Here is a 13,103-nt window from a genome sequence, read left to right on the forward strand (position 1 = left end):
TACTGCAGCCTCTGAGAAGACTTGGAACAGAGTGACCCAAGTGGTACAATCTGCCGGAGGAGAATGAGTGATGTACATTTGGCAATTTCAGAAACTCAAGCTCAAATCAGCCAGCATTCTCAATTTAGTACAAACCACAGGATTGCTCAAAACTCTTGCATTAGCCTTCTTTCCTGTACAATCTTATTTTTAAAAAGCATACAGTTTAACCTTGATAGGAGTAATGAAACATTTAGACAGAAAAGGTGCTGTATAAATACGAAAGTTATAGCTTTAATGATAGCTCTTCCACAACATTGGCCACAGAGACAGGATGAAGGTGATCTACCTCCCGAGTCCATGAGTCATTCCTGCTGGTACAGCTAAGTGATTTGCAGTTCAAAGAAGCTGAGTTCCTAAAGGCACAACTAAGTAGAAGACAGCTGTAGACATGAGCAACATTGAATCATGATCCCCAAATAAGGAGTTGTTTCTTTTTTCTTAATTATTTCATAGGACGTGGACAGGGACAGAGTTTGCAGCACATCCCTAGTTACCCTTGAACCAAGGCTCAGCCATCTCAGAGAGCAGCTAAGAGTCAACCACATTGCTGTGGGTCTCGAGTCACACATAGGCCAGACCAGGCAAGGATGGTAGAATTCCTTCCCAATAAAGAACATTAATGAATCAGGTGCTTTTTTTAAAAATGTAACAATCAATGTTAGTTTCAGGGCTACTATTTCTGTGACAAGTTTGATTTTCCAGGTTTATTAACTGAATTTAAATTCCATAAAAATCTGTGATGGAATTTGAATTTCTGTCCTTAGCTTTATGTCACATGTCAGATTTTAAACCATTCCTCTAAACCAGAGTACAATGAGACATAGTGCAGAAACATAACCATGGAAGATGTTTTCACAAAATAAAGCCTTTTCGTGTCAGCAAATCATCAGCATTGAACATTTATAACCTCACAGTAAGATCAAAGTGGCACTCCTGCCCTGGTTTGGGATGTGGGCAGGTGCCAAACTATGCTATATTGCAACATTTACCCTCTAAACTAATCATCCACAACTCCATTATCCTAACTTGTACCCATTATCACTGACTCATCACCCATGCTCACTGACATGTAGTTGCAACAGCTTTCATAGTCACTTTAACCTCTGCCAGTTTAAAACAATCACCAACATATTTGTGCTACTATAACTCTGACCTCTTGTTTAAATCTGATTTTCATTACCCCATGCTGGCACAGGAAAAGCTAGAGGGACAAGTTGGTCTTCACTGTCCTTGCTTACGAGGTGTTGGGGAGGGAGGGGAAAAAACAGGGAAACAGTAAGGAGATCAAATCCAACTGTCTCCTGCATTAGATAAACATAAATTGTTAAGAAAACTCACCAGGCTGGGCAGTGTTCTGTGGATTTCCAGAATACTTCTGCTGGGAATCCTTTTGCTGTTGAAACAAAGAATAGAGTTTTGACCAGAAGGCATCAATTTACTGGATTCCAACACCACACAACTCGATCTCAGTATTCACTTTCTAGCTTATTATCACTGTCACCAAAGACGGCTGAATGCTTTCATAACAATAGCAGAGTTTCTGGTATTGTCTTTTGAAAATTAAAATGTGGGGCCAAGAAAGTGTGTGCGTGTTAAAGGTTACAGAGCAAACTATGTAACCTGTACTTGGGATCTCCAGAGAGGTGTCAATATTCAGTTTAAAAAAAAAAATATTTATTAAGGTCTCTCATATGAAAGTTTGAAAACAGTCAAGCGGCTTTTGAAGTTACAAAGAAACTTAATAGAATGAATAATGAAAATACTTTGTTGCTGGAGATTTAGCATTAATGGATCAATTTAAAATTAGAAGCAAGGTGAACATTTAGGAGAAACAGCTCTGCAATGAGATGTTGGAGTACAGAATGTTTTACTGAGATAATGACTGAGGGAGACACGATGGGCCAAATGGACTCCTCCTGTTGTGTAAACTCCTATGGCTGAATAACAGAGGATGTGCCAGACAGAACAATAGCAGAACCGCGTCCTGGGAACAGTGAAACATTCTGCTCAGTGATGACACTTCTGGGTTCCAAGCATCTGCACATCATTAGGGCACTGAAGAGTACATTTAGGAGGTTTCTTTATAGCTGGTAAATCACCCAACTAGGACATATTCCAAAAGACTGCAGTTTGCAATACATACAGTTGTGTGCTCACAGAATATTACAGGCAGGGAGAAGAGCAGCAAGTAATTGGGGGAAGCCATACTGCTATTGTCATTGGACTAGTAATCCACAAGGCACAGACTAATGCTTTCAGGAAATAGATACTAACTCCACTATGCTTGTTGGTGATTAAAAGCTAATCTATTGGAGACCACAAGGCCACTGTCATAAAAACCTATTTGATTTACTCATGCCCGTTTGGGAAGATGATCTGACCTATGTGAGATAACAGACCCACAGTGTGGTGATGTGGTCCACTCCTAACTGCCCTCTGTGATGGCCTAGCAAGCCACTCAGTTGTATCAAGTTACTGCACAGTCTAAAGATGGACTCCTCAGCATCAAATGAGGCACTTGAAATGACTCGACAGCCCTGGCGTAAAGTCCTTCTTATTAAATTCTGGAGACGTGAGCCAAAACTGGAGAGCTGTGCTACAGACCAGTCAAGCAGCAGCTGACAGTCACTCATGAAATCATAAAGACAAGAGCTGAAAAACCACTAACACAGTGCCTTGGCATTCTCTGTCACAGTGAATAGACTCACGTGATGTGACAGCATATTAGTACACAGTTGATAGGGAACTGCCTTGCAAGTTCTCAATATTTACTCCAGATGATATTAAGTTTCTTGGCTTCAGGGTAAACATGTGTAAGGAAACCTCCTGCTGATTACCACGGCAACATGGAAAATTGCTCAGGTCTGTCCTGTCCACAAAAGGCAGGACAAATCCAAACCAGTCAACTACAGCCAAACTGTTAACAATCGAATCATCAGCATAATGACTGAAGGGGTCTTTAACTGTTTTATCAGGGGCATTTGATCTCAAATAACTTGCTCACTAATCCTCAATTTGGGGACAAAACAGTGAGAAAGACAGACAAATGACTTTGATGCCTCTGGTTTTAGTTACAGATTGCAGATTCAGAAAATAAAAATCAATCTTACAACTGCAAGATGACAGACCGGCTAAGAAATGATGATGATCGTGCTTGTGATGCACAGCTGTGGAACAGTCCAGACTTTCATATGACAAGTTGGATGACTGCAGATTGAATCGTTTGACAAAATGCACAAGTCATTTCCTCTCTGTCAATGTTGCTAAAACTCGAACCCAGCTTGCATTAGCCTCAGGACAGAAGGTATGTTTGAAATAAAGTACATGTGAAACATTCCCGTTCATTATGCAGCTGTAAATTAAAATGTGTCTTGCTTCAAAATATTTGCCCATTTTGACCTGAGGATATCTAAAGCAACTTTTTCTGTCCTTATAGCTTTCAGTAGCAAACTGTTCCGAAGGCCTACTATCATCCTATGCAACTTCCTGCAAGACTCATCTCCCTGCGACTTCCACAGGGCTTCAGCCCACACACAAGCCTCCTTGGAATACAGCACAGAGTTAGCAGATTCAGAGAAAAGCTGGTACAAGAAAAGAATGCCATTATGTTGAAAAAGTAAGAGCTGTTCTGCTGGAGATTACAGATATAGCATGATGATGGAAGCGTTACTCTACTTTGAGCCCATAAAAGGATCCTCAGCTGGGAATGATTGGCATCTGTGGCTACTCAGTGGAATCAATGAAGTTGAAATGGCTGAGAGTTACGAGTGACCTTCACAAGACTGAAAATCACTTGCAATGTCTCAGCAGTATGCCAAACACTTAGACCTTTGAACATCAACTGACTTAATCTAAAACACCAGCTGGGTGCATAGGTTTATCTGTGTATTTAAGCACAATGAATGACTGCCTGCACTTGGGGGGGGGGGGGGAAGAGAGGAGAAGAAGAAAAAAATCAGGTAATGATTATAACCAGAGCGTGCGTGTAAATAAATGGACTGTGTTTCAACTCACTCCTGCAGTTCTAGAGCCTGCCTTGTAGCATTTAAGATATCTTCACTGCAGTTGGCGAATATGTATTGTGGAGGCTTATGTTAATCACTGTTTACCTTGAAGTGAACATATCATTAACACTTTGACACTCCTAATTAATTGGACCTTTCAGGAAGGGTCAAAGCTCTGGCAGTGCCATGGTGACAGAGACCCACAGGCACACCCTGAGCTCATGCTACATTTAGATCACAACTATATCACAAGTTGTTGTGATTGTGGTTGGCAGGTAGGATCAAGGAAAACCATAAAACAGGTGTATCAGCAATAAACAAATGACTAGAAAAAGATTAGGGCCAAAGATGGGAAGTTGTGAGAGAGTCCGAGGAGATAGGGGAAGTGCTAAATAAATATTTTTCCTCAGTATTCACACTGGAAAAAGACAATCTTGTCAAGGAGAATAATGAGATACAGGCTAATAGACTAGACGGGATTGAGGTTCACAAGGATGGGGTGTTAGCTATTTTCACACTGTCCAAAATTGCTAAGTCCCCGGGGCGGGATGGGATTTATCCAAGGATTCTCTGGGAAGTCAGGGAGGAGATTGGAACCTTTGGCATTGATCTTTATGTCGTCATTGTCTACAGGAATAGTGCCAGAAGACTGGAGGATGGCAAATGTTCAAGGAGGGGAGTAGAGACAACCCTGGTAATTATAGACCGGTGAGCCTTATTTCTGTTGTGGGTAAGGTGTTGGAAAGGATAAGAGATAGGATTTATAATCATCTAGAAAGGAATAAGTTGATTAGGGATAGTCAAAACTTTCATGAAGGGTAGGTCGCGCCTCACATACCATATTGAGTCCTTTGAGATGATGACCAAACACAGGTGGATAATGGTAAAGCGGTTGATGTGGTGTATATGAATTTTAGTAAGGAGTTTGATAAGGTGCCCCATAGTAGACTATTGCACAAAATATAGAGGCATGGGATTGAGGGTGATTCTGCGGTTTGGTTCAGAAATTGGTTAGCTGAAAGAAGACAGAGGGTGGTGGTTGATGGGAAATGTTCATCTGGGAGTTCAGTTATAGTGGTGTACCGCAAGGATCTGTTTTGGGACCACTGCTGCTTGCCATTTTTATAAATGAGCTGGATGAGGGTGTAGAAGGGTTAGTAAATTTGCAGATGACACTAAGGTTGGTGGAGTTGTGGATACTGCTGAAGGATGTTGCAGGTTACAGAGGGACACAGATAAGCTGCAGAGCTGGACTGAGGGGTGGTAAATGGAGAGGTGTGAGGTGATTCACTTTGGAAGGAGTTAAAGAATTAAAGAATACTGGGCTAATGGTAAGATTCTTGGTAGTGTAAATGAGCAGAGAGATCTCTGTGTCAATGTACATAGATCCCTGAAAGTTGCCATCTAGGTTGATAAAGGTTGTTAAAGAGGCATATGGTGTATTAGCTTTAATTGTAGAGGGATTGCATTTCAGAACCATGAGGTCATGTTGCAGCTGTACAAAACTCTGTGGCTGCACTTGGGAGTATTGCGTACAGTTCTGGTTGCTACATTATAGGAAGGATGTGGAAGCATTGGAAGGGGTTCAGAGGAGATTTACCAGAATGTTGCCTGGTATGGAAGAAGGTCTTACAAGGAAAGGCTGAGGGACTTGAGGCTGTTTTTGTTAGAGAGAAGGTTGAGAGGTGACTTAACTGAGACATACAAGATGATCAGAGGGTTAGATAGGGTGGACAGGGAGAGCCTTTTTCCTCAGATGGTGATGGCTAGCACGAGGGGGCATCGCTTTAAATTGAGGGGTGATAGATATAGGACAGATGTTGGAGACAGTTTCTTGTCAGAGTAGGAGGGGCGTGGAAGCCTCTGTGGAACAGTAGACAACTCGCCACTTTAAGGGCATTTAAATGGTCATTGGATAGACATATGGATGAAAGTGAAATAGTGTAGGGCAGACAGGCTTCAGATTGGTTTCGCAGGTTGGCGCAACATCTCAGGCCGAAGGGCCTGTACTGTGCTGTAATGTTCTATGCTGCTGGTGCCAGTGCCAATCCTGACAATCCAAATGAGACATTACAGTTGGAGAAAATCAAACCTGCCAATACAGTTTACTTTGCCAGCTAAGGCAACCCTGCTCTTCCCAATCTATATTAACATCCTCAATCTTAGTGTCCAGGGCACAATTGGCATGCAATCTATAAGCATTGTGAATCATGAGGTGGTTCAAGCTGGTGAAATGGGCAAACAAGAATGGCAGATGAAATTGAATGCAGAGAAGCATGAAGTGACTCATTTTAGTCAATATAAAGTACAGAAACAAAAAGGTACAATTCAACTGGTGGTGTTGAAGCAGTGTGACCTGATATATCTGTTAATCATTGCCAGGCCAGAATACGAGCACAGTTACTAAAACATACAGCACCCTGGAAGGGGTTTTGTAGTGCAGTGGTACAATCCCTGGACAAGGTGGCCTGGCTTAAGTTCCACCTGCTCCAGACCATCTCTACACAGGCTGGTTAGGGAAATATCTACAGCACTCTGGGTTTTCTGAATTGTGCCATAAAATACAGCAGCAAGGTAGTTCTGTTATACCTGCATAATAATTCCGATTTGGTTAAATGACCATATCGTGTCAAGTTCTGGACATCACACTTGAAGAAAAATGTAAACGTTATTAGAGATGATTCAGGAGAGTGGAGTTCTCATCCCTAGAACCAGTTATGTAAATAAATCAATAAAGTTGGGAATGTGTTATAGGTTGAGAGCAGATTTGATATGGGTTTTCAAATCCATGAAGTGTCCATACAAAGTCAGTAGGGAGACACTACTCTCATTAGCAGAAGGTCTGAGAACCAGCAGATACAGATTTAAAGCTGGCTGGCAAAACAAGCAAGATTTACATGAAGGAGGTATGCAACAAATATTTCAGATCTGGAATGTAGTGCCCAAGAGTGTGGCAGAAGCAGGGCCAACTGAGGCTTTCAAATAGGAATTGAATCATCACAGTCAGAGCCATACAGCATGGAAACAGACCGTTTGGTCCAACCAGTCCGTGCCAACTATAATCCCCAACTAAACTAACCCCACCTGCCTGTCCTTGGCCCATATCCCTTCAAACATTTCTTATTCGTGAATTTATCCAAATGCTTTTAAATGCTGTAACTGTACCCACATCCACCCTTCCTCTGGAAGTTCAGTCCACATACAAATCACTGTAAAAAGGTTGCCCCCATGTCGTTTTTAAATCTTCCTCCCCTTACATTAAAAAAATATGCCCCCTAGTCTTGAAATCCCCCACCCTAGGGAAATAAACAACTGCCATTCACCTTATGTCCACCTCATGCTTTTATAAACCTCTACAAAGTCACCCCTCAATCTCCTACGCTTCAGGGTAAAGTCCCAGCCTATTTTTATAACTCAAACCCTCTATTCCTGGCAACAACCTGGTAAACCTTTTCTGAAACTTGTGCAGCATAATATGCTTCCTGTAACAGGGTGACCAGAACTGGACACAGTATTCTAGAAGAGGCCTTACCAATGTTCTGTACAACCTCAAATGACATCCTAACTCCTATACTCCAAAAAGTTTGAGCAATGAAGGAAAGCATGCTAAATGCCTTCTTAACCACCCTGTCTACATGTGAAACATTATCGTGAAAAGAAAAACATCAGTGGGGACAGGGGAAAGGTAGGGGTTGGCACAAGGTGAAACAGCTCCTTCCGTGGACAGGGAGACAATGATTGACTGAATGGCCACTTTGTGCTCTAACCATTCGGTGATTCCTTAGGGCAAGGGGGATCTTTGCTCGAACGCCAAATGTACCTTTCCGACCCAACCCAGGAAGAACCTGCAGTCAGTTATTCAAAGTCACAATTCATAACCTAACAAATTCAGGATTTGGAGATGCCAGTGTTGGACTGGGGTGTACAAAGATAAAAATGACAACTCCAGGTTATAGTCTAACAGGTTTATTTGGAAGCACTAGCTTTTGGAGCTAATTCAGGGTTGTAACAAATTCAGGTTCCATTTAAACCATTTCAGAAGACCCTAGTCACAATTTATACCATGAGTACCTTCCGACTAGCAAAGTTTAGACTTTCTGCACATTTAATAAGCACTCAGAAAACCCAAAGGTCACCCTAAACTGCCTCAATATCCAATGTTGAATTTGCCTATCCCTTTAAACAAACAGAAGCTTGAATATGCATAGGCTACACGCTCACCATTTCCAACCGTTCCCATTTGGGTAGGTCTAAAGCAACAATATTCAACAGCATTGGATTAAGTTTAAAATTTCACTTTTCAATCAAAGGTAAAGCTGTGGTTCTGTTCGCCGAGCTGGAAGTTTTTGTTGCAAACGTTTCGTCCCCTGGCTAGGCGACATCATCAGTGCTTGGGAGCCTCCTGCGAAGCGCTTCTTTGATGTTTCCTCCGGTGTTTATAGTGGTCTGTCCCTGCCGCTTCCGGTTGTCAGTTTCAGCTGTCCGCTGTAGTGGTTGGTATATTGGGTCCAGGTCGATGTGTTTGTTGATGGAGTTTGTGGATGAATGCCATGCCTCTAGGAATTCCCTGGCTGTTCTCTGTCTGGCTTGCCCTATGATAGTAGTGTTGTCCCAGTCGAATTTATGTTGCTTGTTGTCTGCGTGTGTGGCTACTAAGGATAGCTGGTCGTGTCATTTCGTGGCTAGTTGATGTTCATGTATGCGGATTGTTAGCTGTCTTCCTGTTTGTCCTATATAGTGTTTTGTGCAGTCCTTGCATGGTATTTTGTACACTACATTAGTTTTGCTCATGTTGGGTATCGGGTCCTTCATTCTGGTGAGTTGTTGTCTGAGTGTGGCTGTTGGTTTGTGTGCCGTTATGAGTCCTAGGGGTCGCAGTAGTCTGGCTGTCAGTTCCGAGATGCTCCTGATGTATGGTAGTGTGGCTAGTCCTTTTGGTTGTGCTATGTCCTCGTTCCGTGGTCTTTCTCTTAGGCATCTGTTGATGAAGTTGGGCGGGTATCCGTTTTTGGCGAATACCTTGTATAGGTGTTCCTCCTCTTCTTTTTGCAGTTCTGGTGTACTGCAGTGTGTTGTGGCCCTTTTGAATAGTGTCCTGATGCAGCTTCGTTTGTGTGTGTTGGGGTGGTTACTTTCATAGTTTAGGACTTGGTCTGTGTGTGTGGCTTTCCTGTATACCCTTGTAGTGAATTCTCCGTTCGGTGTTCTCTGTACCATCACGTCTAGGAATGGGAGTTGGTTGTCCTTTTCTTCTTCTCTCGTGAATCGGATTCCTGTGAGTGTGGCGTTGATGATCCGGTGTGTTTTTTCTATTTCCGTGTTTTTAATGATTACAAACGTGTCATCGACATATCTGACCCAGAGTTTGGATTGAATTTGTGGTAGGACTGTTTGTTCTAACCTTTGCATAACTGCCTCTGCTATGAGTCCCGAGATTGGTGATCCCATGGGTGTTCCGTTGATTTGTTCGTATATCTGAAGAAACCATGATATCATTCGACGTGACGGCACTGTTCACTTCGATTGACAAAACCCTAGCCAGAGAAACAATAGCCAACCTACTGGACATATAGAACAGAGAACAGGATGCTGAACCTATCAACAAAGACGGCATACTTAAACTACTGGACTTGTGCCTCACAACACACTTCACATTCAACAACCAGATGTACGAACAAATCAACGGAACACCTATGGGATCACCAATCTCGAGACTCATAGCAGAGGCAGTTATGCAAAGGTTAGAACAAACAGTCCTACCACAAATTCAACCCAAACTCTGGGTCAGATATGTCGATGACACGTTTGTAATCATTAAAAACACAGAAATAGAAAAAACACACCGGATCATCAACGCCACACTCACAGGAATCCGATTCACGAGAGAAGAAGAAAAGGATAGCCAACTCCCATTCCTGACGTGATGGTACAGAGAACACCAGACGGAGAATTCACGACAAGAGTATACAGGAAAGCCACACACACAGACCAAGTCCTAAACTATGAAAGTAACCACCCCAACACACACAAACGAAGCTGCATCAGGACACTATTCAAAAGGGCCACAACACACTGCAGTACACCAGAACTGCAAAAAGAAGAAGAGGAACACCTATACAAGGTATTCGCCAAAAACGGATACCCGCCCAACTTCATCAACAGATGCCTAAGAGAAAGACCACGGAACGAGGACATAGCACAACCAAAAGGACTAGCCACACTACCATACATCAGGAGCATCTCGGAACTGACAGCCAGACTACTGCGACCCCTAGGACTCATAACAGCACACAAACCAACAGCCACACTCAGACAACAACTCACCAGAACGAAGGACCCGATACCCAACATGAGCAAAACTAATGTAGTGTATAAAATACCATGCAAGGACTGCACAAAACACTATATAGGACAAACAGGAAGACAGCTAACAATCCGCATACATGAACATCAACTAGCCACGAAATGACACGACCAGCTATCCTTAGTAGCCACACACGCAGACAACAAGCAACATAAATTCGACTGGGACAACACTACTATCATAGGGCAAGCCAGACAGAGAACAGCCAGGGAATTCCTAGAGGCATGGCATTCATCCACAAACTCCATCAACAAACACATCGACCTGGACCCAATATACCAACCACTACAGCGGACAGCTGAAACTGACAACCGGAAGCGGCAGGGACAGACCACTATAAACACCGGAGGAAACATCAAAGAAGCGCTTCGCAGGAGGCTCCCAAGCACTGATGATGTCGCCTAGCCAGGGGACGAAACGTTTGCAACAAAAACTTCCAGCTCGGCGAACAGAACCACAGCAACGAGTACCCGAGCTACAAATCTTCGCACAAACTTTGAACAAAGATAAAGCATTTGACAGGGGAGGCAATGATCTAATGGTATTATCCATTAGACTATTTATCCAGAAAGTCAACTAACGTTCTGGGAGTTGGGTTTGAATCCTGCCACAGTAGATGGCTGAATTTAAAATTTAATAAAATATCTAAATGATGACAACGAAACCACGGCCAATTGTCAGAAAACTCCATTTGGAGAGAAGGAAATCAACCATCACCTGATCTGACCCACATGTGACTCCAGGGCAAAAGCAAGGACTGCAGATACTGGAAACCAGAGTCTCGATTAGTGTGGTGCTGGACCTGCTGTGTTTTTCTAGCACCACTCTAATCTAGACCAAATGTGACTCCAGACCCACAGCAATGTGGTTGACTCCCAACAGCCCTCTGAAATGGTCTAGAAAGCCACTCAGTTACAATAATTGCTAGGAAGTTTAAACAAAAACCACAAGTGGACTGCAGCAATTTAAAGCAGCAGCTCATTACCACATCCTCAAGGTCATCTAGGGACAGCCAATTACTACTGGGTCTAGCCAGCAATGCCCACATTCCAAGTCTGAACTTAAAAAATAACAGCAAAGAGCCAATTTACAGACGAGTAGCATGTTTGAAACTTTTAGTATATCAAGCTCAATATGAAATCCATGAATGAGATACACAAGGAGACCCTACTTTAGTGTGTAGTTTATTTTCCAAACTATTACCACCCAATTACAGTGAAGTTGCCAGAATATTTTAACTGGTGCCAATGTTTTAGAAAGTGCCATTCCGCCTTCAGTCTTTCAGATGGTAAGTAGAAGGTTGTCAATATACAGAAGCAGGATATAGTTCTGGTCACACAGGGTCTGTCACTGTAAAAAAAAACTATATAAATCTGTCAGATGCAGGGTCTGAGAGGGTGTAAAACCAGGATGCAGTTCTAGTTGTCCTAAAACAAGGAGAGTACTTCAAAATATTAAAAATGCATCAGCTTCAATGAGACTTCACTGGTGTAATTCCTAACTTGAAAATCAGAGAAAGACTAAGATTCACAGTATGAAATGAAAAAAGTTTACATGAATCAAAAGCAGGAAATCTGAATTTTCAAGAGGTGACAGCAAGCCTGCCTGATTGAGAAGTCTGGACAACTGGACAAAAACACAAATAGGGAAATGAAAAGTTACAGGGATAAAATCAGTTAGACAATACAAAGTGGCTCAATTTCAACAGCAAGGCTACAATCTGCTAAATTAAATGACTTCGCCGAAATCATGCACTTACCTGCACAGAGCATTGATAAACTTCATGCTATTTGACTAATTTGGGGCATTTTCCAGGAAAATATTGGCTTGAAATGAGAAGCATCTTCCCAGCTCTCAGACGGAAGTAAATTTCTCCAGGTTCCAGAACTGAGCCAGTGAGGTACTCCGTGCTACTGGAAAGCTGCCTATTTCAGTAACTGATCACTCACTGTGCAATGAGAATGGAGCTGGATCCAGGCTCACCTCTTCAGAGTTAACATGACTCCAAAGAAACTACCTGCACCCCTCTCACGAAACCAGGATAGATCACTATTAACAACAATAAACGACGCACCAGCAGTACAAGTAGAATAATCGGTACCCAAAATAAGAAAATCAGACACACTAACCTTGCTCTTAGGAGTGGTACATTCAGCTAGAAGCATCCGACAATTCTTGTGTACATTCACTGCACAATCTGCAAAGAAACATACAACCATCAACATAACTCATCCCACCTTACATCAGCCAGTAACTCTTAGTTTGTACAGACCACTTGAAGTTGTTAACAGTAAAACATTACCATGGGCCTTTGTGGTTCCACGATAGTGTCCCTTCCTCTTGGCCAGAAGGCCTGGGTTTGGGTCTGATCTCCTCAACAGGCATGTCAAACCACCACTGTCGCTGAACAGAAACTATAACCATCCAGCACAAAACTGCAGTGTTCACTCACTACGAGCCATCACTCCCTTGAAGTAACTCAGGGGAAAGAGGATACTACTGCAGTAATCTCACATGTTGCAGTGAAGTCTAGACAGCGAGTGCCTGCAAGCCATTGGAAAGAAGGGCTGGGGAGGCAGATGCTGAATCATCCACCTGGATTGAGGGATAATGGGCAGTTACCTGCTGGGTTTTCTAGACCCCATTTCTAGCAGCAGAGTTGACAAGTACAGTGTCAGTCCTGCCTGGCTGAG

At 42.7% G+C, this 13,103-nt stretch overlaps 1 protein-coding gene across 6 annotated transcripts in view; it reads right to left on the bottom strand.

The window, feature by feature from the left end:
• The window catches only part of arhgef18b (Rho/Rac guanine nucleotide exchange factor 18b), a 209,846-nt gene that overhangs the window by 33,415 nt on the left and 163,328 nt on the right, over nt 1–13,103 (bottom strand). For all 6 annotated transcript variants that reach the window (XM_043721419.2, XM_043721416.2, XM_043721417.2 and 3 more), the window contains 2 exons: nt 12,540–12,607; nt 1,381–1,435 (listed from right to left, as the gene is read on the bottom strand). In XM_043721419.2, the coding sequence (XP_043577354.2) occupies nt 1,381–1,435; nt 12,540–12,607 (123 nt within the window). The remainder of the gene's footprint in view (nt 1–1,380; nt 1,436–12,539; nt 12,608–13,103) is intronic.

Source organism: Chiloscyllium plagiosum, unplaced genomic scaffold (genome assembly GCF_037043375.1).
Source record: "Chiloscyllium plagiosum isolate Xiang-an unplaced genomic scaffold, Cpla_swu_hap1 HiC_scaffold_28, whole genome shotgun sequence".
Classification (NCBI taxonomy): Eukaryota; Metazoa; Chordata; class Chondrichthyes; order Orectolobiformes; family Hemiscylliidae; genus Chiloscyllium; species Chiloscyllium plagiosum.